The sequence below is a fragment of the Tamandua tetradactyla genome, chromosome 4 (genome assembly GCF_023851605.1).
Source record: "Tamandua tetradactyla isolate mTamTet1 chromosome 4, mTamTet1.pri, whole genome shotgun sequence".
Lineage (NCBI taxonomy): Eukaryota > Metazoa > Chordata > Mammalia > Pilosa > Myrmecophagidae > Tamandua > Tamandua tetradactyla.
The window spans coordinates 68,539,559-68,566,988 of NC_135330.1; the positions used below are offsets into that span (position 1 = coordinate 68,539,559).

At 41.7% G+C, this 27,430-nt stretch overlaps 1 protein-coding gene across 14 annotated transcripts in view; it reads left to right on the top strand.

Moving 5' to 3' along the window:
* Positions 1 to 27,430, top strand: part of HHAT (hedgehog acyltransferase) — a 472,050-nt gene that overhangs the window by 21,654 nt on the left and 422,966 nt on the right. For 13 of the 14 annotated variants that reach the window (XM_077157719.1, XM_077157721.1, XM_077157722.1 and 10 more), the window contains one exon: positions 18,045 to 18,112. The exons of the other annotated variant lie outside the window; for it this stretch is intronic. In XM_077157719.1, coding sequence (XP_077013834.1) covers positions 18,045 to 18,112 — 68 coding nt within the window. The remainder of the gene's footprint in view (positions 1 to 18,044; positions 18,113 to 27,430) is intronic. 14 annotated transcript variants of the gene reach the window in all.

Genomic DNA, 27,430 nt, shown 5'->3' on the forward strand with positions numbered 1-27,430 from the left:
CTCAGGCCAATCTCTGGAGAGAAGTGGTAGCCTTCTAATGGCTTTGCCCGTTCAGCTGAGTCCAGATCCCCCAGCCTTGCCACAATATGCTTTTAAATGGTGCAGTGTTGACTGTGTTAAGAGCCTTTTAGTTTCTCCGTCTCACTCTCTGTTTTCAGGGTAAACTGCTGCTTACTAGCATTATGGAAATAGGGCACTGGGAAAACAGTCTCTTTTATGAACCTTTTTTTTTTGGCAGGAGTTTTTAGCTGAAGCAAATATAGTACCTAGCACATACTAGAGGCTCAGACGTCTTTTAAGTCAAATCCACTGGTGGGCATCTGCAGAGCCGGTTGTTCAGAGCGTGGAGCGTGTGTCTTGTTTGCTGCGCTCCCCTCTCAGTGGCAGATGGGTTCTCGGGCACTTAGGAGCACAGATGGATTTTAACAGCCTCAATCAAACGAAACCTCTCAGTAAGTTCACAGCAGGAACCGAACTGAGTACCTTCCTTGGTTCCCAGCTCTACCAAGCACAGAGCATCACCGAGAGCTGTGGGCGGTGTGAGGGGTGGTGATCTGTTGTGCAAGGTGACCTTGCCTCTGGGCTCTGCCATAGCTACGGAATTAAGATTGCGCCTTCTGGTTTGGCAGCTGTAGATACACTTTTATGTCTCTTTGCTTGCATTTACCATGAGAATGATGCAGTGTGACATGCAGAAGCCTGAAAACAAAACAGTGCTTCTGCCTAAAAGGGGGCCATGCGTGTTGTGGCTTAAGAACATTCTTGGAATGAAAAACAATTGAATTCTCATCAGTGAAAATTTTGATGAGAAAAGAAGCTCATCTGTAAAAGCATGTGGGAGAAGGAAGTCTTTGACTCCTATTTCAACTTGCTACCAATTCATTTATATTCAAACTCTGTATTTCTTCTTGTACCTATTTTGACACTTTATAGTTTTCTAGGAATCTATGTTTTATGTAGGTCTTCAATTTGATTAGTATATTGTGGTTCATAATACTCAAAAATCTTTAGTAATTTACTGACTAATTTACTAACCAGTTTACTTATAAATAATTTATTTACTAACATAATATCACCAAATTTTTTTGTAGCTATCTTTCTTGCTGTAAATTTTGTTTATTCACATCTTTTCCCTTGCTCTCATCCTTGTGCTCCTCCGTGTTCCCTCTCGCCACTATTTTCTTTTCCTTTGATCAGCTGTTCCAGAGGTCTTATTAATCTTTTCGGCATTTAGCTTTGTTAGATTTCTCAGTTGTTTCTTTTTATTGTCTAATTCCTTGATTTCTCCCCGTCTTATTACTTCTTCTTGTTTCTTTGGATTTGCTGTGTTCCTTCCTATCCTCTCCCCTCAACTTCATGAGCTTAAGTTCATTTATTTTGTAAGGAATATATTTGTATTGTTGTATTGTTTCTGATTGTTTTTCTCAGAAGGATTTCCAAAAGACACATTATGTAGTCGAACTACACAAAATTTTTTTTAAAATGTTTATTGATAAATCTTCACACACATGCATTCCATACACAGTTTACAATTAGTGGCTCACAATATCATCAAAAAAGCTTGTTCAATCTCTTAATGTTGGGTCCTGACTTATCCCGGGATTTCTATCCCATATTGCCAGGGAAATTTACATCCTTGGGAGTCATGTCCCACGTAGAGGGGAGGGCCGTGAGTTCACCTGCTGCAGTCGGCTTAGAGGGAGAAGCCACATCTGAGCAACAAAAGAGAGTCTCTGGGGGAGACTCTGAGGTGTAATTTTAAGTAGGCTTAGCCTGTCTTTTTCAGGAATAAGTCTCATAGGGGCATCAAGGGTTCAGCCTATTGATTTGGTTGTCCGCACTGCTTGCGAGAATTTCAGAAATTCTCCCAGTGGGGAAGTTGAATTCATTTCTTCCTTTCTCCCCCGACCCCCAAGGTGATCTTGCAAATACTTATTTATTCACTGTCCAAATTACTCTGGGATATATTGGGGCATCACACTAACCTGGACAAACCGATAAGATCTTATGCCCTATCTAGACTTCCAAGTATTTATATGGTCATTTTAGTTGAACACCATAAGTTGAATTAGGAAGTGCACCACCCAAAATATAAATTCTGCACCAAATAAATACCTCTCTCTTTGGCATCACAACAGAAGTTGAAGTTTTTAAATATGGACCACATCATCCTTTAGCCTTTGTGCTGATGTACCTTTGTCCTCTCCAAATCAGCTTCATTCATATCTCTGCTTGAAGTCTGATCACCTTTCAACTTTTTAAACACTTCTTGTATGGGGTACTGCTCACTGTCGTAGCTCTAACTCTGAGTCTCAGGTATCACATAAATCCCTGAAGTTTCTGGAAATGACCAGGTTATAAACAATCATCTCAGTATCTCAGAATTTAGAAATAAGTTATAACTCCTGAACATATGTGATTGCTGTAAGAGCTTACAATCCAGGACCCTTTACGATAGGCTTCAACCTGATAACCCATGTTCTCGACTTTAGTTCACTGAGTTTTTATATTATAGTTAGTCCGTATGATTGAGGCATGATAATATTTGTCTTTTTTCCTGACATTTCATTCAACATACAGCTCTCAAGGTTCATTCACCTAGTTGCATGCCTCACAATTTTATTCCTTCTTGTGGCTGCTCAGTAGTCTATTGCACATTTTTACCATAGTTGCCCCTTCCATTTCTCGGTTGTTGTACCCTTAGGCTATCTCCATTCTTAGTGGATTACAAACACTGTGGCCAGAAACACCAGTGTGCAAATGTCCGTTCGTGTCCCCACATACAGGTCCTCCAGGTATATACTGAGCCAGTGGGGTCTTGGGAACACATGGCAACCCCACCCCTAGCCTCCTGTGGAACCACCACACTGCCCTCTAAGGGGCTGCACCTCTTATTTTCCCTATCAACAGTGAATAGGTACATTTCTTTCCCCGTGTTTTCTGTAGCATGATTTTCTCTGTTCATTTTTACTTTTTTTTATTTGTTTATTTTTTTGCATGGGCAGGCACTGGGAATCGAACCAGGGTCTCTCGCATAGCAGGCGAGAACTTTGCCATTGAGCTACCATGGCCCGCCCTCTCTTTGTTTTTAAACAATTTTATTTACATATCATACAATCCAACCTAAGTGTATAGGCATGCCTTTGCCACCATAATCTATAGGAAAACATTTCCTTTGTTCCACAAAGAATCTGTACCCCTCCCCTGACCATCCTGGAGTAATTAAGGAATCCACATGGGACAGTGAGTCAAAGTTTAGCAGATTTATTGAAGAGAGAGAACGCAGGGAGAGAGCAGACAGGCGGGAGCTAGCAAAACCTGCTAGCCAAAGGAAAGAAAAATGGCTCGCGTTCTTTGTTCTGGGAGCTGTGTTTTGAGGGGAGAGTGAGACTGGGAGGGGAGAGTGCCCACTAGGTGGTGTGCTGTTCCTTGATTGGATGGGGGCTTGCTGATTTAGGGTATGGTAGATTGCTGAGATACTGACGTACTATTCTCCTTTGATGTGCAGCTGCATATACCAGGCAGGGTGAGGCACTGGTAGGGGAGGTGTTATCAGCAGAAACAGATTATGACTGTATTTCTAGTTATTGTCTGGAAGATACAACACCAGCCAGTATGGCAGTTGGTTCATATCTGGGTCCTTGGACCTGCCAAGGATGCTGAGGGGGCTCTGTGTCAAGTTTCTTTTGCTCTTAGAATTCTGTTTCTGAGACCTAACATCCCCCATGACCTCCTGCCTGTTGACATTAAGTTTTGGCCTAATGCCTATGTACATTCATTGTAATATAACAGTACATTGTTTTATTGCAGTGTTACAATGTTACTGTTGACTATAGACCCTAGCTTGCATTGACTGTACTTTTTCCCATATACCATCTGTTTTCAGCACCCTGCAGTGTTGACATGCATTTGTTTTCCCTCTTGCAAAAATGTTTTTTTATTTGTACATTTAATCACCATCGTTGTCTACTCTAGGCATTCCTAAATTATACCATCTCAGTCTTTATCCTCTATCTTTCCTTCTGGTTTCATACATGCCCCTGTTCCTTCTCCCTCAATCATACTCACATTCAGCTTCATTCAGGACTTATATTGTTGTGCTACCATCAGGTAGTATTTCCACAAATGTTTTTAAGGTTCTTGATAGGTGGCCCTTGTCTGCTCTCCAGGAAGGCTATTTCAGTTTACATTTTGTCCACCTTATTACACTCTCAGCAGGCTGAGTTTTCATTCTTTAATTCATAACAAATATATTTGGTAGGTGATGTAAGGTGAAAAGTTAAATTATTTTTTTTTACCAATAGGTAACCTAACTCTATAGAGTAAGTCTTTCTTTCCATATTGAATTATGATGCAATCTTGATCATGCACTAAATTCTTATATCCATACTAGAGTGGGAAACTCTTTCCTGTTTCATTGATTTCCCCCCCCCACTGTTTTAATTGTTTTTGCTTGATAATTAGTTTGAATATCTGGATTGAGATACTAATCACTGTTCTTTATTTTCAGACTTTTCTTGGCTATTCTTGCTGCTTTATTCCTCCACGTAAATATTAGAAATAGGTGATCTAAAAAATCTCATTAGGGTTTTAATTAGAATTATAATAAGCCTAGAAATTAATTTGCAAATAATTGAATTCTTGTAATATTGTATCTTTCTGTCCAGGAATATGGCATTTTACTTGATTTCTTCAAAGTCTTCTGTTACTGCCCTTAACAAAGCTTTGTGGTCCTCCTCGTAACAAGATCTGCTAAAATTCTTAGGATAATGATTATTGTCTTTTTTTTCCTTTTATGATCGAACTATTTTCCTGTTATATTTTCTATACTGTGTAGGTGATTATTTCTGGCCTAATTATTTTTTCTTGTCTTTATTTTGGTTTATCTATTTTCAAACAATTTATAGAATTCTTCTAGTGTTTTTTAGTTGATTCTCCTGGTTTTTCTAGTTAGGTGATATCTATAGATAATGATAGTGTTTTGGCTTCATCTTTTATTACTTCAGCTAGAACTTGTAGAATAACATAATAGTTGGAAAACGATACCATCCTTGTTTTAATTCAGCCTTTCATGGAAATCCCTGTATTGTTTTTACCATTAGTGAAAGGTTGAACCAACTTTGCTCATTTTAATCATGTTAAAAAAATCCTTCTGTCTAGCCTGTGTTAACTAATTTCTTTTAACATTTTTTTATTGTGAAAAATAACATATATACTATACAAAACAGTAAATTTCCAAGTACATTTTAACAAGTAGTTATTCAACAGATTTTGAAGTTTGGTATGGATTACAGTTCCGTGATTTTTCATGTTGTCTTCTAGCTGCTCCAAGACACTGGAGACCAAAAGAAATATCAATATATTGATTTAGCAGTCATATTCATTTGTTAAATCCTGTCTTCTCTACCATACTCTTCCTTCTCTTTAAAAAACATATATACATAAAAGCAATAAATTTCAAAGTACATTGCAACAATTAGTTGTAGAACAGATTTCAGACTTTGATATGGGTTATAATTCCATAATTTTAGGTTTTTATTTCCAGTTGCTCTAAGGTATGGAGGTTAAAAGAAATATCAGTATAATGATTTAGTACTTATAATCATTTGTTGCCCCGACCTTCTCTGTATAACTCCGCCATCACCTTTGATCTTTCTCCCACTCTTTAGGGGTATTTGGGCTATGGGCATTCTAACTTTTTCATGTTGGAAGGGGCTGTTGATTACATGGAGTAGGAGGATGGAACTAGTGGATGTTCTGGAGAAGCTGGCCCCTCTGCATTTCAGGATTTATCTAGTCCAGGGACCTATCTGGAGATCGTAGGTTTTGGAGAGCTACCCTTTTGCATGGTGTCATCATAGTCTGTTACAGGAAGGGTCTGTTCTAAGGCAGAATTCTCCTCTGGCTCTGGACCTGTAAAACTCAGAACAAGCTGTTTGCTGCCAACATGCAAAGTAGTGACATTCATGCTATAAATTGTATGGGATTGGGGGATGAAACTAGTTGATGCTCTGGAGAGGTGATATGATGTTTTAAATTGATCAGTTTTCAATAGCAAATTGTATGGATTCCTAAGACAACCCACTACAACCATGATATTTTAAAATACACTGTTTCCAAGCTTTTTCATTTTTTAAAAATGCTTATGTCTAAGTGAGATTGGTTGGTTTGTAGTTTTATTTTTTGTTTCATCCTTGAATCTCAAAATCAACTACTCTTAGCTTTATAAAATGAATGGAACACTTTCCATTATTGTGGGTTTTTTTTTTTTCATTCTATGGAACTGTTTAAATAGTATATGAAATACCTACATCTGGGTTTGAAATCATTCACTTGTAACTAAGCATGGGGTCTCTTTGGGAGACTATTCGCCCTGTTGGTCAGGGAGGGATATCCGAAAGCAAGACCTGCAACACTGGACAGGCGAAACTGACAGCAATTTATTAGTCACATATGCTCCCAACCCTGGGAGAGGAGATGGCACACCACACAGGGTCACACGGGATTGCCCTTGGGAAGAGTGAGCGCTTGTGGGCTGAGGGAAGCAGCCTTTCTAAGTATGGAGAGCACAGGGACGCCTCTTTCCCCCTTCCTGTGGGAGGTGTGCTTGGCTGGCAGAGAACTGGGATCAGCTGGAACTGTTTCTGATCCCCTTGGGAAAGGGCTGTTTGGCTGGGGGACCTTAACTGCAGGCACAGAGTCGGAGTAGGAACTTGTGCTCAGTCCATTAGCCTTCCTGTTTCCACCCTATGCCAGGGCCACCGATGATTCTGGGCTTCAATTTTAGAACTTAGACCACACAGGAATATTGTTCTGCTTAGGTTTTCTACTTCTTAAGCCTGTTTTAATAATTTATATTCTTCTATTTCATTGAAATTTCCAAATGTCTTACATACAATTCCATATCATATTCTTATAATGTCTTGAATCCCCCCATGTGTCGTTTCTCCTGTCTTGGGTGAGTTGCCAAATGTTTGTCTATTTAGTGGATATGTTAGTTTGAAGCTGTTATCCCAGAAAAGGCCACATTCTTTTAATCCATTCCTGTGGGTGCAGACCTATTGTGGGTGGGACCTTTGGATTAGGTTATTTCAGTTGAGATGTTGCCCAGCCCATACAAGGTGGGTCTTAATGCCCTTATGGAGTACTTTAAAAGAGGATAAAGGACATGCAGAAAGATCCCAAAGAGCTCAGACAAGCTGAGTGATGCAATTAAGAGAAACTTATAGAGAAAAGTCCTGGAGAAGCTAAGAGAGGACCCAGGAAGCTCAGAGAGCAAGCCACTGAATTGAGAAGCTAAAAGCAATGAAACTCAGGAGAGAGGGACCAGCAGATGTGACCATATGCCTTCCCATATGACAGAGGTGTCCTTCATGCTGGCAGCCTGTCTTCAGAGTTCGGGTATCGTCCTGTTGATGCCTTAGGTTGGATATTCTCATTGCCTCAGAGATGTAGACTTTAAGTTAATAAATCCCCATTGTAAAAGCCAGCCTGTTTCTGGTGTATTGCATTCTGGCAGCTTTAGCAAACCGAAACAGTAGTTTATTCATTTTTTTCAAATAACAGACTTTTGAATTTATTGATGAAGTCTGCTGTTTTCTGTGAAGATTACTTTCTAAAAAGCAGCAATAACCCTAGGTGTTTTTGGTTTCAGAGCCCAGACGTATCTTTTATACAGTAGATACCTCCCTGAAAAGATGCAATTAATGACTTTTTTAAAGCATTTTTTTGTTGTGGTAAGATATACATAACATAAAATCATTTACCTATTTAATGACATTAAATACATTCACAGTGTTTTAAAACCTTCACCATTTTTATTTCAAGAACTTAGTGACATTTTTATAAATGGAATTGTACTTTCCATTGATTTGCATTTTCCTTTCAGAGGTACTTTATTCAGGTTTTTAATCTTTAGTGATTGGTAGTTAATATTTCTCTAAATAAACTCTGTGACACCAGGGAGCCCTAATAAATAAAGAGGAATTGATTTTTATGGAACAAAGTATTTGAATTTCCACCCCCAATTTGTTTGCTTTTATGTAGTGTTATGAAAGTGGGATGCAACTTTTAGCTGAGAGCATTTACCGTCTATCTTTTGTTTATTCCTGTATGCTCTGGTGGGTCTCTTCATCACTAATCTTAGTTTATAAGAAAGGATCTAGCAGCTCATTTATAGATTCTTTTTTTTCTTACATTGTTCGTACAACGCATTAACCTTTCATGGGGGTTTGGCTTTGTTAATCAGGATGACATTTTTCCTACTTGCTTTTATGATCAGAGGAATTTGCATACAAAAGATTGGCAACTCTGGAGGGCCCAGACTAAAGTAGGGAAACAAAGATGGTCCTGACCTCGAGCATTTGACCTTGACCTTGGAAATAGGTGAGCTGGCTGACGATGGGTAAGACCACCAGGAGTCCTTCAGTTTTCACAGCTGTTGTGAATGGACCTGTTCTAGTTTGCTAGCTGCCGGAATGCAATATACCGGAAACAGAATAGCTTTTAAAAAGGGGAATTTAATAAGTTGCTAGTTTAGTTCTATGGCCAAGAAAATGTCCCAATTAAAACAAGTCTATAGGGCAGGCCACGGTGGCTCAGCAGGCAAGAATGCTTGCCTGCCATGCCAGAGGACCTGGGTTTGATTCCTGGTGCCTGCCCATGTTAAAACAAGTCTATATGTCCAATCGAAGGCATCCAGGGAAAGGTACCTTGGTTCAAGAAGGCTGATGAAGTTCAGGGTTTCTCTCTCAAGTGGAAGGGCACATGACGAACACAGTTAGTTTCTCTCTCTTCTGGAAAGGCACACGGTGAACACGGTCAGGGTTTCTCTCTCATCTGGACGGGCACATGGCGAACAAGTTTTAGTTTTGTTTTCTTGGCGTGGGCAGGCTCCAGGAATCAAACCTGAGTCTCCAGCCCAGCGGGTGAGGATTCTGCCACAGAGCCCCTGTGCACCGCCCTGTCTTCCTATGCTTAATAAACCTCTCAGTGACTTGAAGCAAGGCCTGGGCTGGAGGTTGTTTGAGGGCAGAACTCAGTTTTAGACCCCACAGTTCTTCCCATCTGCCCAGCACCCGCAGCCAGTGCTCCCTGTTGGTTTCCACCCAGTGGACACACACAGAGCTCCCTCTACTTGAGAATTTCCCTTTTCAGTCTGGAGCTTTTTCTCCCTCTCCCAGGAGCCTTAAGGATTCCCATGCAAATTGCACTTCTGGCCATCTGCCTTGATAGGTCACAGCATTCCTTAGGTAAGGAGCAGGTGAGCGGCCCTGCTCATCTTTTTTTGGAGGTTTGGAGGCCATCTGTACACTTTGTTTTGTATCTTATCATAACTGATTTGCTTTTGTTTGGGTTATTGCTAACTCACTCTTGCATTCCCTTAAGTGTGAGAGTTAGGGGAGAGGAGAAAAGAAACCTCCATGCCTTCAGAGTGTTAAGGAAAAACAAGCGTCTTATCACCCCATGATTGGCATATGGATATTTGAGAATTGCTCCACATTACATTCTCTTATCCTTAGAAGCCCATCTTATCTTCTCCCCTTCTCTGCTCTCATTTACCACCATGCTCTGCTGTGCCCACCGGCTTCCTAAAGAATCAGTAGGAGCTGATTGGAATTTTTCAAATGCATAGAAACAGCAGGACACATTATACCATGATTGGGTTTGCTGCCTCCAGACAGTGGCATGGATGAGACTAGGGTGTGTTTGTGTGTGTGCTTCCTCTTCCTGATTATTGCCATCTAATTACCCCATGCCACCACAGGATTAATTTCCCATCAAAATGTTTAGGGTGAAAGGAGTAGGGTAGTTAGATGTTTTAAGTAAGTAGTTTACCGCCACAGCTCATTGGCAGTGATTAAAATGCAAATCTTCTCTCTCTCTGTAGGTAGGGTGGGGCTTTGACGTAGCCTTTTGTTGGGGGGAAAGAACCAAATGCTGACACAGTAATAAGGAGTTATCAGCAGAAATTACTTCATTTCTATGCTTCCAGGCAGTTCTCAGCACTGAATTTTGGAAAATGGGAAGAGCTTCTAGAAAAAAGAACTAGCTCTGCCCAACAGTCCTGTGTGGAGAGAGATGCAAGGCATAGCTTTCTTTCTGTTTGCAGCACCCTCTTGCTTGGCTATATTTGACTTGCTTAGCTATTATTTGAGGTGTGATGAAAATACAGCCCTATAGGGTGAGATATGGGACCCCTACCAAAGAGGGTGTATCAGAGACGTTCCAAGGGCCATCACTCTTCATGTTCTCCACTTCTGTTCTCCTATATCCACTAAATTCTGCAGCTGTGAAATTTCAACTAATTTACTACAGTCTGAAGACAGTGATTTCCAAAGGGGTCGCGGAAGTGTCAAAGTAGATTTAATTTGTTGCAATCTAAAATGTATGTCATATGGTATTTGTGTGTGTCAAGAAATCAGGAGGGGGTAATTTGAAGGAATTCTCCAAAAGGTGAGGGGGGAATTTTGGGTCTAGAGCTGTGCTGTCTGCTATAGCCACTAGCCAGGTTTGGCTCATGGACATTTGGAAGATGGCCAGTCGTCATGGAGATGTGATGTTAAGTGTTAAATGCATGCTGCATTTTTTTAAAAAGCTTTTTTATTGAATAGTGTAACGTATATACAGCGCAAACAAGGGTAAAAGCAATAATTTTCAAAGCACTCTTCAACAAGTAGTTATAGGACAGATCCCAGAGTTTGTCATGGGCTATCATACCGTCCTCTCAGATTTTTCCTTCTAGCTGCTCCAGAACATAGGAGGCTAGAAGGGATAAATATATGTATTTCTTATTATCACAGTCGACTTTTTTTCTTTTTTGTGAAAAATACACATGTACAAAACAGTAAATTTCAAAGTGCAGCACAACAATGAGTTGTAGAGCAGATTTCAGAGTTTAGTATGGGCTACAATTCCACAATTTTAGGTTTTTACTTCTAGCTGCTCTAAAATACTGGAGACTAAAGGAAATATTAGTTTAATGATTCAGCATTCATATTCATTTGTTAAACCGTACCTTCTCTGTATATAACTCCACCATCACCTTTGATCTTTCTATCCCACTCTTTAGGGGTATTTGGGCTATGACCATTCTAACTTTTTCATGTTGATAGGGGCTGTCAGTAATATAGGATAGGGAGATGGGACTAGCTGATGTTGTGGAGAGACTGGGCCTTCTAGGTTTCAGGACTTATCTGGTCCAGGGACCCATGTGGAGGTAGAGGGTTTCTGGAAGGTTACCCTAGTTCATGGAAGCTTTGTAGAATCTTATATAATGCCCTAGTGTTCTTTAGGATTGGCTGACTGCATACTGCATTTTGATAACTTAGTATGTAAAAGGATTATAAAATGATTCATTAGTAATTGTTTAATATTGATTACATGTTTAAATAATATTTTGGCTATAGTAGGGTAAATAGAATCTACTTATATTAATTTCACTTTTTAGTTTTTTAAAGTGTGGCTACTAGAGTGTTTAGAGTTATATATATGCCTCATAGTGTATTTCTGTTGGACAGCACTGAGCAGTAAGTAGTTCATCAGAATTCTCCTGTCTGCAGAGGGTACCTTTTTCCCACTAGAGGGTGGTATGTTCCAGCTTCAGGAAGTCTGGCACGAAGTGTGAGCCTCACTACTCCTGAATGTACCCTTTTTAAAAAGGAAGAATAAGAAAAAAAGAACTATCTTTTTGCTTTGTTTCAATTCTACCTGATTGTGATATTTCCAGAGGTTACTTTTTTAGGAAAGTAAAGCCAAAACAGAAGAGGGAAGAGGTAGTGAGGGCTTTCATTCTTTGCATTAAGAAATCCAGAGGTTTCTGCCACTTCTTTTGTTGGGTTGCTACAGATGGCCAATTATGTGCTGACTGCTCACTCAGACTAGGGTCTGTGTACAACACGGCACATGCATAAAGTGTAGCACACACGCAGCTCTAGCTGAGAGGGCCAGTGGCCTACCGCAGCCGCACACCTCCCAGGGAGCAGACGGGCGCAACGAGTATAGGGCTCCCTGGACTTGTGCTGTAGTGCCCTAGGCTAGTGTTCAATAACTCCTTTCTCTGGTGTTCCTGGGGGCACAGTTTTCTGTGCTTTGGGGCTAGGGCTGCTTTTTTTTTTTTTTTTCTTTCCTTCTAGCTGCTCCAGAATAGAGGCTAGGAAGAGTATTTTTTTTTTATCATCACAATCGACTTTTTTTGTGTGTATGAAAAATAACATATATATGCAATAAATTTCAAAGCACAGCACAACAATTAATTGTAGAACAGATTTCAGAGTTTAGTATGGGTTACAATACCATGATTTTAGGTTTTACTTCTAGTTTTACTTCTAGCTGTTCTGAGATACTGGAGACTAAAAGAAATATCAGTTTAATGATTTAGCAGTCATATTTGTTTGTTAAACCCTACCTTCTCTGTATAACTCCACCATCACCTTTGATCTTTCTGTCCCACTCTTTAGGGGTATTTGTGCTATGGCAATTATAACTTTTTCATGTTAGAAGGGGCTGTCAGTAATATGGGGTAGGGAGATGGAACTAGCTGATGTAGTGGAGAGGCTGGCTTCTTTAGCTTTCAGGAGTTATCTGGTCCAGGGACCCATGTAGAGGTTGAGGGTTTCTGGAAAGTTACCTAGTGCATGGAAACTTTGTAGGATCTTATATATTGCCCTAGGTGTTCTTTAGGATTGGCTGGAATGCTCCTGGTTGGGGGTTGGCAGGTTATGATAGGTAGCAAGGTCTAACTGAAGCTTGTGTAAGAGCAACCTCCAGAGTAGCCTCTTGACTATTTGAACTCTCTCTGCCACTGATACTTTATTAGTTATACTTCTTTTCCCACTTTTGGCCAAGATGTAATTGTTGATCCCATGGTGCCAGGGCTGGACTCATCCCTGGGAATCATCTCCCACACTGCCAGGGAGAGTTTTACCCCTGGATGTCATGCCCCACGTAGAGGGGAGGGCAATGATTTCTCTTGCAGAGTTGGGCTTAGAGAGAATGAGGCCACATCTGAGCAAAAAAAGAGGTCCTCCAGAAGTAACTCCTTTTTTTTTTTTTAATTTTTTTTATTAATCAAAAAAAAGAAAAGAAATTAACACAACATTTAGAAATCATTCCATTCTACACATGCACTCAGTAATTCTTAGTATCATCACATAGATGTATGATCATCATTTCTTAGTACATTTGCATCGATTTAGGAAAAGAACTAGCAAAACAGCAGAAAAAGATATAGAATGTTAATATAGAGAAGAGAATTAAAATAATAATACTAATAATATATATATATATATAAAGGAAAAAGAAAAAAACAAAAACAAAAGATACAAACACACAAACAAACAAACAAAAAACCATATTTCAGGTGCAGCTTCATTCAGTGTTCCAACCTAGTTACATTACACTTAGGTATTATTGTGCTGTCCATTTTTGAGTTTTTGTATCTAGTCCTGTTGCACAGTCTGTATCCCTTCAGCTCCAATTACCCATTATCTTACCCTGTTTCTAACTCCTGCTGGTCTCTGTTACCAATGATATAGTCCAAGCTGATTCTCGAATGTCGGTTCACATTAGTGGGACCATACAGTATTTGTCCTTTAGTTTTGGGCTAGACTCACTCAGCATAATGTTCTCTAGGTCCATCCATGTTATTACATGCTTCATAAGTTTAGTCTGTCTTAAAGCTGCATAATATTCCATCGTAGGTATACAGTTTGTTTAGCCACTCGTCTGTTGATGGGCATTTTGGCTGTTTCCATCTCTTTGAAGTTGTAGATAATGCTGCTATAAACACTGGTGTGCAAATGTCCGTCTGTGTCTTTGCCCTTAAGTCCTTTGAGTAGATACCTAGCAGTGGTATTGCTGGGTCGTAATCCATTCTGCCATTCTATGTCTTTTGATTGGGAAATTCAGTCCATTAACTTTTAGTGTTATTACTGTTTGGATAATATTTTCCTCTACCATTTTGGCTTTTGTATTATATATATCATATCTGATTTTCCTTCTTTCTACACTTTACTCCATACCTCTCTCTTCTGTCTTTTCGTATCTGACTCTAGTGCTCCCTTTAGTATTTCTTGCAGAGCTGGTCTCTTGGTCACAAATTCTCTCAGTGACTTTTTGTCTATAAATGTTTTAATTTCTCCTTCATTTTTGAAGGACAATTTTGCTGGATATAGAAGTCTTGGTTGGCAGTTTTTCTCTTTTAGTAATTTAAATATATCATCCCACTGTCTTCTAGCTTCCATGGTTTCTGCTGAGAAATCTACACATAGTCTTATTGGGTTTCCCTTGTATGTGACAGATTGTTTTTCTCTTGCTGCTTTCAAGATCCTCTCTTTCTCTTTGACCTCTGACATTCTAACTAGTAAATGTCTTGGAGAACGCCTATTTGGGTCTATTCTCTTTGGGGTGTGCTGCACTTCTTGGATCTGTAATTTTAGGTCTTTCATAAGAGTTGGGACATTTTCAGTGATAATTTCTTCCATTAGTTTTTCTCCTCCTTTTCCCTTCTCTTCTCCTTCTGGGACACCCACAACACGTATATTTGTGCGCTTCATATTGTCATTCAGTTCCCTGATTCCCTGCTCAAGTTTTTCCATTCTTTTCCCTATAGTTTCTGTTTCTTTTTGGAATTCAGTTGTTCCATCCTCCAGTTCACTAATTGTAGCTTCTGTCTCTTTAGATCTACCATTGTAGGTATCCATTGTTTTTTCCTCTTTGTCCTTCACTCCCACAAGTTCTGTGATTTGTTTTTTCAGATTTTCTATTTCTTCTTTTTGTTCAGCCCATATCTTCTTCATGTCCTCCCTCAATTTATTGATTTGGTTTTTGAAGAGTTTTTCCATTTCTGTTCGTATATTCAGCATTAGTTGTCTCAGCTCCTGTATCTCATTTGAACTATTGGTTTGTTCCTTTGATTGGGCCATATCTTCAATTTTCCGAGCGTCATCCATTATTTTCTGCTGGTGTCTGGGCATTTGATCAGATCTCCCTGGGTGTGGGACCCAGCTGGTTGAAAGGTTTTTCTGTGGAATCTCTGGGCTCTGTTTTTCTTTTCCTGCCCAGTAGGTGGCGCTCGTGGCGGTCGTTTGTCTGCGGGGCAGTCGGCCAGGGAAACCGCGCGTGGAGGCGGGGGTCGCTGGCCGTGGCTTGGGGGAGTGCCGGTCCAAATTGCCCAGCTGGCCCGAGACGCCAAGCATGATGGGAGGGCCCCGCTATCCAATGTTCCCAGTCAGACCGGGGAGCCACGTGCGTGGAGGGGACCCCAGACGCCAGCCACCCCAGCCGGGAAAACGTGCGCCCCTCGGGTATCTCACAGCAGTGGATTCTCCCTACCCGTTCAGCCGTTCCAGAATGGGGTACGCTGTCTTTTTTGGTCTCTGTCGTGACTCCGGGAGCTGTTTCGTATTGTTTCTGTTTCTTTAGTTGCTTTTCTGGAGGAGGAACTAAGACCCGCGCGTCTTACTAAGCCGCCATCTTCTCCGGAAGTCCTCTCCTTCATTTTTGAAGGACAATTTTGCTGGATATAGGAGTCTTGGTTGGCAGTTTTTCTCTTTTAGTAATTTAAATATATCATCCCACTGTCTTCTAGCTTCCATGGTTTCTGCTGAGAAATCTACACATAGTCTTATTGGGTTTCCCTTGTATGTGACAGATTGTTTTTCTCTTGCTGCTTTCAAGATCCTCTCTTTCTCTTTGACCTCTGACATTCTAACTAGTAAATGTCTTGGAGAACGCCTATTTGGGTCTATTCTCTTTGGGGTGTGCTGCACTTCTTGGATCTGTAATTTTAGGTCTTTCATAAGAGTTGGGAAATTTTCAGTGAAAATTTCTTCCATTAGTTTTTCTCCTCCTTTTCCCTTCTCTTCTCCTTCTGGGACACCCACAACACGTATATTTGTGCGCTTCATATTGTCATTCAGTTCCCTGATTCCCTGCTCAAGTTTTTCCATTCTTTTCCCTATAGTTTCTGTTTCTTTTTGGAATTCAGATGTTCCATCCTCCAGTTCACTAATTGTAGCTTCTGTCTCTTTAGATCTACCATTGTAGGTATCCATTGTTTTTTCCATTTTTTCTTCTTTGTCCTTCACTCCCATAAGTTCTGTGATTTGTTTTTTCAGATTTTCTATTTCTTCTTTTTGTTCAGCCCATGTCTTCTTCATGTCCTCCCTCAATTTATTGATTTGGTTTTTGAAGAGTTTTTCCATTTCTGTTCGTATATTCAGCATTAGTTGTCTCAGCTCCTGTATCTCATTTGAACTATTGGTTTGTTCCTTTGACTGGGCCATATCTTCAATTTTCCGAGCGTCATCCATTATTTTCTGCTGGTGTCTGGGCATTTGATCAGATTTCCCTGGGTGTGGGACCCAGCAGGTTTTTCTGTGGAATCTCTGGGCTCTGTTTTTCTTTTCCTGCCCAGTAGGTGGCACTCGTCTGTCTGTGGGGCAGTTGGGCCGGAAAACCGCGCGTGGAGGCGGGGGTCGCTGGCCACCGCGGCTTGGGGGAGTGCCGGTCCAAATTGCCCAGCTGGCCCGAGATGCCAAGCGTGACGGGAGGGCCCTGCTCTCCAACGTTCCCAGTCAGACCGGGGAGCCACGTGTGTGGAGGGGACCCCAGTCGCCAGCCGCCCCGGCCGGGAAAACGCGCGCCCCTCGGGTATCTCACCGCAGTGGATTCTCCCTGCCCGTTCAGCCGTTCCAGAATGGGGTACGCTGTCTTTTTGGTCTCTGTCGTGACTCCGGGAGCTGTTTCGTATTGTTTCTCTTTCGTTAGTTGCTTTTCTGGAGGAGGAACTAAGACCCGCGCGTCTTACTAAGCCGCCATCTTCTCCGGAAGTCCCAGAAGTAACTTTTAGGCATGCCTATAGGTAGGCTAAGCTTCTCCACTATCTACTTAAGCTTCACAAGAGTACGCCTCAAGATCAAAGGCTTGTCCTACTGATTTGGGTGTCCCTAAAGTTTGACACAGTATCAGGGGATTCCCTGATGGTGAAGTTTAGTTCCGTATTTTACTCCCACGCTGGGGCTGCTTTTTGCATTTGTGTATGATCTGCCCCTTGATCCTAGTCTGAAAATAGCAACACTTCATAGTTACGTTTTAGTGACAGCACTCTGTCCTGATTTTCCTTTGATCTTTTTGGATAATTCCTTTTTGGTCTGCTGTGTTTTTTGTATGTTTCTTGGTCCTATAAGCACTGTTTTTTCCCTTTTCCAGTCTGTGTACTCTTGTGCCTTTCTTGGGGATCTCATCTGTCTGGTGGCTTCACCACTAACTTTATATTTGGGACTCCTGAGTCTCTAAATCTAATTTTGGGCATGCTCTTGAGCTCTACCCACACTGCTCTCATTCCCTACCAGACACCCACTGCCATCTCCAACTCAGTTCCCGGAGCATTCCTTACTTGTTCCCATTTCACGGCACCCACCAGCTCTGTTGTGAAGTCTTAATTCTTTGTCTGTCTTCTCCAGTGTGTACTACACCCCGGGAATGCAATAGGCATGCCACTCTTGTTTGGTTTCACCCTTGGTGTCTCTTCCATGCCTGGGTATTGTGTATCCTCAAGAAGTATTTGAATGAATATTTTGTTGTATCTTCGGTTTTAACCTTTGTATTGTTTACTTGCAAAGATGCTGCTATCATTACGTGATTCCATTTTATAATCTTGTTAATATTATGTAATGTGGTTATGAGTCCCCTGTTTTGGGGTATGATCTCTTAGAAATGTTTTACCTACCTGTACAAGTGTGGAATTTACACTCACCCTTCCATGTTTCTCTTTACTGGACGTTTTTCTCTCTTGATCCCCTTTCCTTTTGTGACCATTATTACAAGAGGAAGGGGATTTTCCTGCCAAGCGCTGCATGCATTTCCGGGAACCCAGGTCACAGAAAGCTGGAGAGGAAGGTCACGGGGTGGGATATGCGTCTGTGTCTGTGGCTCGGTCCACAGGCAGCTTTTCTAATGACCTGTGCCAGTTTCTTTTTGGTATTAAATTAACCCAGCTTTATTTTCAGATTGTGACTAATAGTGACTGTTTTTCTTGTCAGAACATGAAGAGGAACTGGGCCGAGAATTTGAACTGGAGACTGACAGTTTGTTTGGAGGATTAAAAAAGGTACTACGGGGATAACTTACATATTTTCTCAATTTCCAAACCAAATCTTGATTTCAATATTTGACATTTGGATCCCCTATAATATTCAGCAACAATTTAGAATGAAGCACTTTTCTGTTATAACATGTGTGTGGGTGCCCTGTGCTGGGAAATCCGTTCCCCACAGCCTTTATCCTTTTGTCCCCTGCTCTCCTCTGAAAGCACCAAAAATCTGATTATGTAAACTTATCACTTAGTACAAATTATACTTTTGTAAAGTTTATGAAGTTCCTCTCTGATTTGTCCTTATCTTTTAGAATGAAATACGGCCCTGGACACTTCCCCTACCAGCTGTCAACAACTCTAGGAATTTCTTCCTTCTTTAAGTGCCTCTGGGCATCACGCTGCTGCAGAGCATGCTGCAGGGATTCCCTTCCCCTCTGCTCTCTGGTACTGCTGGGGCAGTAAGCTGGCTCATTTGCCTTCTGCAGCTCATTTACCTACTGCAGCTCATTTTGCTGCTTGGGTAGCAGGCAGCGTTTGGCTGCTCCCCTTGTACCCTTCTAGTTGTGACAGGTAGCACTTCTGTTCTTTAGAGTATATCAAGCATAGAGACCAGGGCCTCTTACTCCATTTGAGAGATGCTAGACTACATTTTTCTCCCACCACAACCCCTTTCCCTTTGTGGCTGGATTCTTCTCATGCCTCCCCTTCAGTTTTCCTAGAGCCCATTTGCGCAATGGGTTGGGTCACAGAAAGCTTAGGTTCCAAATCATGGTTCAGGTCAAGGCTAGTCATGTTGTGAAGCTTTTTTTTCTCTAAGTGTTTTGTTATGTCTTTAAAAAAAAATGATATCAAAGCATTGTATTTTAGTATTTCTATTCCAAGTGTGTAGGATACTAAGATAAATTGGAAGCTCAGTCAGCTTTGCGAGCTGGCTTGGGGGCATAAACCACGGCTCGCATTCCCGGTTCTAGACACTGACTTACAAGTCAGTCTTTGGAAGGTGGTTCATTTCTAAAGGGGTCGCTGCCTATACTGATATTCTTTGGCTTTGACAGTTGACATAACTTGCTTAGCCTTGTAGCAAGTTTACTTTGATTTCCATTTTGTTGTTTTGGGGTCACCTGTCTACTTTTTCCAGCTCTAGTTCTGTACTTAAACATGTACTTAGCCCATGTTTGTCTGCTCTGGGTGCGGTGCTCCTCTTGGGTTCCTGCACCCACCAGATAATTCCATGAAAGTTGTATATAAATGGAGTTTTCACATGTTGAGTCCAATTGTAAATGTTTCTTATTTGTCCTTTTAAGGATTGATAATTAAGATACGTAAGGTGGATGGTATTGTATCTACACCTGAGTTATGGTAATTGGGTTAGGTTCATGCCACAATAGAAACTGAGATGTAAAGAACAGAACTTAAGAAAGTAGCCCCTATGAGTTTCTGGGATCTATTTTTATGAATAGAACACTATTGGATCTTTTACAACAGACAAAATGGTCATCTTTTTCTCTTTCCTTTTAGAGTCACAATTCAGGTGCTGTAAAATAATGTTGTATTGCTTGCTAGGGTCAAAAATAAGCAAACACACTTGGACTGATAACTTTTTTTTTGTTTGTTTGCATGGGCAGGCACCGGGAATCAAACTTGGGTGTCTGGCATGGCATGGTAGGCAAGAGCTCTGCCACTGCGCCACCTTTGCCCGCCCAGGACTAGTAACTTCTTATCCAAAGAGAAGCAGTTGTGAAACAGGAGGAGAAACTGAACACAGGGTCAAGCCCCAACAAATTTTGCAGCTACCGCAGATTTTGCTGTTGCGTGGTAGGCTCAGCCCGTGTGTGTGCTGTTGCATCCAACAAAGGGGCTCTGTTATCACCGACTTCCCAGCTCCTGTCACTCCAGCATGTCCAACTGCTTGACTCCCTGTCTGGGGAATGACCTCTTCTAACCATTCTCTGGGACAGGCCCCTATTACAGGGCGTGAGTCAGAGGTGAGGCATGAGCCCAGGGCATGACGTTCAGCCCACACTTCGTTTTCACAGAAAAGGGCACAGGGTGTAGATATAAGCTCTTGGATGTCTAAGGCCTTGGTACATTGTGATCTGAGAAATCTCTGCCAATCCATTTATCCTTCTATACTACCTACCATCCATTCACCTTTCCAGTGCTTACTGAATGCCTACCATTTTTCTTATCTCTCTTCTCCTTATCTGTTAGTGGAGTAGGTGGCTTGGAGTCCTAGAATTGGCTAGGTTAGAGAGCAAATGATGAGGTCCTGATGAACTTCCAATGGAAGGAAATTAATGCTGTGTCTTTGGTGAAGATCATGAAACAAACTTAATGGTATGTAATGATAGGGAGTTCACTGATACCTGCTGAAAGTCTTATTTTCAAGGATTCCAGTTTTCAAAGGAAAACAGAGGTCTTATAGGAGTTGGATACTACTTGCTTGATATTTCCTTTCTTGAAAGTTATAGGAAGTGGTAAGCAAATGCTACTCTGATCCAAATGCTAGTCTCAGTGCGTCCATCGAAGTCATGACTTTAGAAGAACGCTTATGTTCTTTGACTAGTCCATACCTTGAATGTTAGTCTACCGTCAGGTTTCTCAGCTTAGGCAGGATTGGCATTTTAGATCAGATAGTTCTTTTTTGTGGGGAGCTGTTTTGTACATTGTAAAATGTTCAGCAGCATCCCCGGCCTCTACCTAGAGGATGCCAGAAGCACCCTCCCCCCCAAAGTTGTGACAATCAAAAATGTATCTTTTTGTATCAAAAATGTATCTAGACTTGGCCAAATGCTTCCTAAGGGACACAGGTGTCCCTCACTGAGCATCCCTCATCTACAGTGACATTTAAGTGCTTTGCCATGCTGTTTTACCATCATTTACCTTTCCTCATCCTGTCCCTCCATCTGGATTGTGCCTCACCCTTTCCTTGTCTGGTCCTTACTTCCTCCTCATATCTCAGCCCAGATATCTCCTTGCAGGTGAAGCATTGCCCAACCTCTACATAGTACTGAGGGCACCTCATTCCTGACATTTCCCTCCCTCTCTTTATTTCCTACCACAAATGCAACTTTTAATGAATCCTTTTCTGTGCCCAAGTCCATACTGTGTGCTGGGGGCATAGTGGTGAAGCAGGCAGGTGAGGTTCCCATCCTAGTTTCTCTTTGTGGGAGAGATGGTAGCAAATTATTGAGCATACCTGTGCTGGTTTGAAAATATTATGTACCCCAGAAAAGCTGTGTTTTAATCCTGACTCAATGTTGTAGAGGCAGCTGTTTCTTTTAACCCTAATTCAGTACTGTAGGGCAGTATCGTTTGTTTATCTCCATGGAGATGTGACATGCCCAGTTGTAGGTGTGACCTTTTGATTACATGGCGATGTGACAGCACCTGAAACTTGATTGATTTACTGGAATCCTTTAAAAGAGGAAACATTTTGGAGAGAATCAGAAACGACAGAGCCAACAGAAACTTCAGTCGACAGAGAGATTAGAGACACAGATGTTTGAAGATGCTTGGAGCCAAGCAAATATTGCTGTGTGCCTTTCCATGAGATATTAAGCATGCTGGAACCTAGAAGCTAAGAGATGAAAGCCAGCCCCAGAGAAGCAAAGTGAGGGACCCCACCAGGAACAGAGACTGAAAGCAGTAGAACCCAGGAGCAAAGGACCAGCAGTTGCCAACTGTGTGACTTTACAGCTGACAGAGGTGTTCTAGACCTATCTGCTTTCCTCAAATTAAGTATCGTTTCCTGGATGCCTTAGTTTGGATATTTTTATAGGCTTAGAACTATAAACTTGTAATTTATTAAATTCCCCTTTTTTGGAACTGTTCCAGTTCTTGTATATCACATTGTAGCAGCTTGCAAACTAGAACAATGACTCATAGTCATGCATTGAGCTAAGTGATAAGAAGGAAACATACAGGGTAATGTGGTAGTAATGCTCTGGATTGTATTTTCTACTCTTTATGACAGTTATGAATTTGTTATCCATTTTCCCTCCCCCTACACTGTGAGCCCCATGAAGGCAGTGTTGGGGTTGGATCTTTAGTGCCTGCCACAGAATAGGTGAGAATTTAATTGAATTTAACTGAAGAAAAAAAATGAATGACACTGTGCTAGTTTGCAGCGTGATAGTTAAATGCCTCAGGCCTGGGTGTGTGGTTGGAGCCTTAGACAGACACATAGGTAGATGCTAAGTAAGGACTTACAGGCAGAGCAGAGAGAGCACTGTGGGTACTCGCATCCCCTTGTGGGGAGGTAGACTCTGAGCTCCAGAGAGTGGTAGATGCTTTAGTCTCCTTGTTGTTCAAGCAAATATCATGCAGTAGGTTGGCTTAAACAGTGGGAATTTATGGGCTCACAGTTTTGAGGCTAGAAGTCCAAATCAAGACCTCATCAAGGTGATACTTTCTCCCCAAAGACTGGCATCCTGGGGCTGGCTGCTGGCGATCCTTGGTCCTTGGCTCCTCTGTCACGTGGCAATGCACATGGCGGCTTCTCCTGGCCTCTCCCTTCTCTTCTAGCTTCCATTTGACTTTCAGCTTCTGGCTATTCCCCATGACTTTCTCTATTTCTGTCTGAATTTCGTCCTTCTTACAAAGGACTCCAGTAGTAATAGGATTAAGACCCATCCTGATTGCATGGGCCCACCTCTTACTTGAAGGAACCTCATCAAAAGTTCCTCCCCACAGGAATGGAGTAAGTTCATGCTCACAGGAATGGATTAAGTTTAAGAATGTGTTTTTCTGGGGTACAAAGCCTTGAACCACCACAGTAATGTTTGCAAGATCATCAGTAGGAATGCTGTTCCAGAGGGGCTTGGTGTGATTAAGAAGGAAAGGATATGTTAGGGAGATGGTGACTCTTAAGTGAAGCATCATTTGTGACAATGAAAAGGTGCTGGGCTGAGCACCAGTCCTAGAAGTTTTGGCGATGTTAAGGTTTGGGGGATTATAGCTGAATCAGGGTGTGCCTTCTAATTTCTTTGGTGTGAAGCTGATTGCACTTGCCAAGATGCCGGCTGTGGTGGGGGAGCTTGTGTAGGTGCAGCTATCAAGGGCTGTTCAGACTCCATCTGCTGTGAGATTTGGATCCTGTTTTGTAATATCTGTCCTCCAGTCTCTGGAAAACTAAGTGCTCCCTCTTCCTTTACCACCCGCTCCCCTGGCCCCCTGCAGCAGTCATGTACTGGAAGCGTGTGTTGTGAAGGGATGTATGTGTCTGAGCCCAGCACCTCTCTGGCTTATCTGCCTTGGTTTTGACTACCCCCCTTCACATTTTTGTTTTGTTAGTCTTCTCTCTAATGGTGCCAAGCAGATAAAGGAGAACATTTTAGTGCTCAATTCCTTGTTTGATGTAGTAAATGTGCTTCTAGATGGTAGGCCTGAATCAAGTGATACAAATAAAGCTTTATGTTGGATTGTGTTGTCATTAAATTTTCCCTTTTATTTTCATTTCTGTTTGAAGGCATTTGGCATAATGGAAGAAACAGCAAAGTCAGCAAAATCTGACTGAGATACATTTGGGAAAAACATTTCTCTCCTCTGAGACTCAGTTTTATTATTTGGAATATGAGAAAGTTTGGGTTATGGAGAAAGAGATGGTGGATATAAAACACCCATCCATGTAGGTGCTTGCTATAGAATAGACGTTCACTGTATTTTATTGTCATTGTAGGTTGCTTTCTTCCTTCAGTAGTTCGTTGCTTCCTTGCTTTGGAGTTAAGAATTGCTGATTCCCACTCTTTGACAAGGGACTAATGTCCTACCAAAAAACATTTAAGTTTAGAAGGAGGTAACACCTATGAGTGTTACAAGCAATCAATTATAAATTTCTTTCTTGAGACCACATTTTTTTGTGGCAGTGTGCTGGTTTGAAAGGATGTGTGGACCCTAGAAAAGCCATGTTTTAATCAAAATCCCGTTTTGTAAAGACAGAATAATCCCTATTCAGTACTGTATATTTGAATCTATAATTAGATCTTCTCCCTGGAGATGTAACCTAATCAAGAGTGGTTGCTAAGCTGGATTAGGGGAGATGTGTCTCCACCCGTTTGGGTGGGTCTTGATTAGTTTCTGAAGTCCTATAAAAGAGGAAACATTTTGGAGAATGAGAGCAATTCAGAGAGAGCAGAGCAGAACAACATAGCCACGAGAAGCAGAGTCTACCAGCCAGCGACCTTTGGAGATGAAGAAGGAAAATGTCTCCCGGGGAGCTTCATGAAACAGGAAGCGAGGAGAAGAAGCTAGCAGATGATGCCGTGTTCACCATGTACCTTTCCAGATAAGAGAGAAACTCTGTGTTCGCCACATGCCCCTCCACTTGAGAGAGAAACCCTGAACTTCATCAGCCTTCTTGAACCAAGGTATCTTTCCCTGGATGCCTTAGATTGGACATTTGTATAGACTTGTTTTAATTGGGACATTAGAACTGTAAACTAGCAACTTACTAAATTCCCCTTTTTAAAAGCATTCTGTTTCTGGTATATTGCGTTCTGGCAGCTAGCAAACTAGAACAAGCAGGTTTCTGAAATTGAGGCATACCTGCAAATAAGCATTTCATTCAGAAGTAGAGTCAGAGGACTGTCCAGTGCCTGTCAAAGGGTTCGGAAGAAAAGGGGAAGTAAAGCTCGATGGCTTATGAATTTGAATACAGAGAAAACAGGCACTTTCTAAAAGTACAGATAGTTTTTAGTTCCTGAAGTTTTGCCCACAAAAATTTGCAGTTAGCCTGATTATAAATCCCTCTGTGATTCAGTACTTTAGAAAAACAACCGAGTTTTGTCTTGACTCGTTTAACAAATATTTGGTTAAGCAGTGTGCTTGGTGCCGGAGGTGCTCTGCCAGGGAACCTTGTCTAACTCCTCTTCCCTCACCATCTTGGCCCTGCCCCCAGCGTTCATTTCTCCCTTCTCGGAGTCTTATTCCCAAAGCTCTTTCCTGCACCTGTGTGATATCATAGTTCCACCTGAGCTTTAGGTGAGAGGAATTTCATGTCTGCAATCGCCTGCAGCCTCCCATTTGACATGTAGTCGGGTACCCGAGCTCTGCCAGCACTGACGGATGCTGGGGCGAAGCCGGGTCCTTTTCTCTCATCGTTAAAGGAAATTGAAGGGAGCAAAGGAGATAGCAGCCAACAGAAAAGTGAAAGCTGAGTACATGATGAGAGCACACACCGTGGGCGTCCTGAGACTAGCAATGCCCTGGTGAAGCTTGGGTAGAGTTTACATATGTGGCTTGTCACTGTGCTGGGGTGCTTAAAGCTAGGTGGAGTGGGTCCCCAACTTATCAGTGGACATTTCTGAGGAGACCCCTCTTTTCTTCTTCTCTTTTTTTTCCCCCGTTTTTTTTTTTTTTTTTTGTTTTGTTTTTCTACCCTTTCTGAGAACAGGGACAAAAAATCCTTTCACCTAGTACACTGGCTTTGCGGTTAAGCCTGGTTTCCTACAGAGCTTTTCTCACTAGCAGGCTGCAGGTTAGAATTTGATTTAACCCTTTGGTTCCCTTGCAGGGCCAACAGCTGCCGCTGACCTAGATGGACCTATTCTAGTCTACCTCAGTCGGCTTTCCACAAAGTGTTTGTTAGGTTGAGGAGAAGATGCATGGCTCTAGTAGGGAACTTCTTGTAAAGAATCAGTCCCTTGGCAACGTTTGCTTCATTTCATGTGTCTAACCTCTGGGGAGTTTAGAGAGTTTAGGTGCTACCTTGTTTCCTAGAAGCTGTGGCCTGGTCAAAGATTACCCACTGTTTCTCTTATATAGCTCAGCCTCCCTCCCTCTGATGGGAGCGGATTAGCAAGTGGTTGACTGTGCATGTGGATTTTCAGCCTGTTCTTATTAGCAGAAAATTGGATTTTATACAGCTCTGCCCATTCAGAGGGGCTGCTTGGCAGAGGCTGAGTCTCACGTTCTACGCCAGCCTCTCTCGGCAAAGAGAACGTGGTTGAAGAGTCCCCAACTGTAGGGACAAAAAAACCCTGGATTAGTGACATTGTCCGTCAGTCACATTAGATTTTCTTCTTGATATGTATATGATTTGCAGCCGCTGGAAAAAAATGGAGGTGGTAGTGATTTCCCAGTGATTATATGGACAGGTATGGTAGCGCTCTGCTTTATGTGGTAGTGGGTAAACACTGAATTTGCTTATTTGCTTATCAACTCTTAGTTACCAGATACCCTGCTCTCCTCTCTTTTCTATCCACCAGTTCCTGAAAAACATAATTTGCTTCACTTTAAAGATCCCTGAATAAGTCAGGGGGAAATAAAATGAAATCACAACCAAGAATTTAGCTCTGCAAAACTAAGAGGTCAGGTGTGTGTGTGTGTGTGAGATTGATTGATTGATTCCATGTAAACCCTTAGTAATACCCTGAGGCGGTGTTTTAGGATTGGAGTGGTGACAAATTTCTCAGCTGTGAACCAGTCGGTTTACAAATAAGAGTTTATGTGCCATACAGTTTTCTGTTTTGTGCCCCAGGCTGTAATAGGTACTCTGGGTTAAGGGAAGCAGGAGGCCTGATTTCTTCCCTCAAGAAGCTTTTACTCTGGGAATGCTAGGCTGGCATATAGCTTTAATAGGGGTGATAGTCAAAATATTTAGCAAGTGGTACAGCAGGGGCATTGATGATGAGATGCCAGCTGTACAGCTGGGACGACTGGCCCTGCTCGTGTGTCCTGGCTGGAAATTGGCCCTGGCATTATGTTTAACTAAGTGTTACTCGTATTAACGAATGATTGTGGTTGGTATAGCCGAAAATTGCTGGGAGAGTATCTAACCTTGGAGTGACCAGGGAAAGCTCCCTGGAGGAGGTCGAATTCAGCTGAGCCTTGAAGAGAAGGATTATATTTTGGTTCGGACCAAAGCTTATTTGATGGTTCAACGCTAATTGAGCTGTTTTGGTACCTCCCCGGCAATTGTGGGTAGGAGTTAAATGTTGCCTTTTCCTACAATTTCACCACCAAGTGGTATGTTATAGGGAAAGGGTCTAGATCTGAATTTTGCCTCATTACAAATATTTATTAGTAGGTTGGTATAAAACCCATCTTTCAACCTGTTCCTGTAAGCTTGTGAAGCCTCTGTTCTCTATGGTTAAGTACTCCAACAAGCACCTTGCAGTAAAGATTTGTTCTGAAGCTGATACAATTATATCCTGTCAGCTGGAGCAGCTGTCTTCTAGGCTGATCACGAGATAGAGGTTTATCAAGTGGAGGAATACAGAACCAAAGGGAGTGCTAGACCTAGGGCAATTCTCCCTGAAGCTTTTTATCCTTACAAGGGTACTAGAACCTGAAAACTCTAATCCACCACATTATTTAATATAATAATAATAA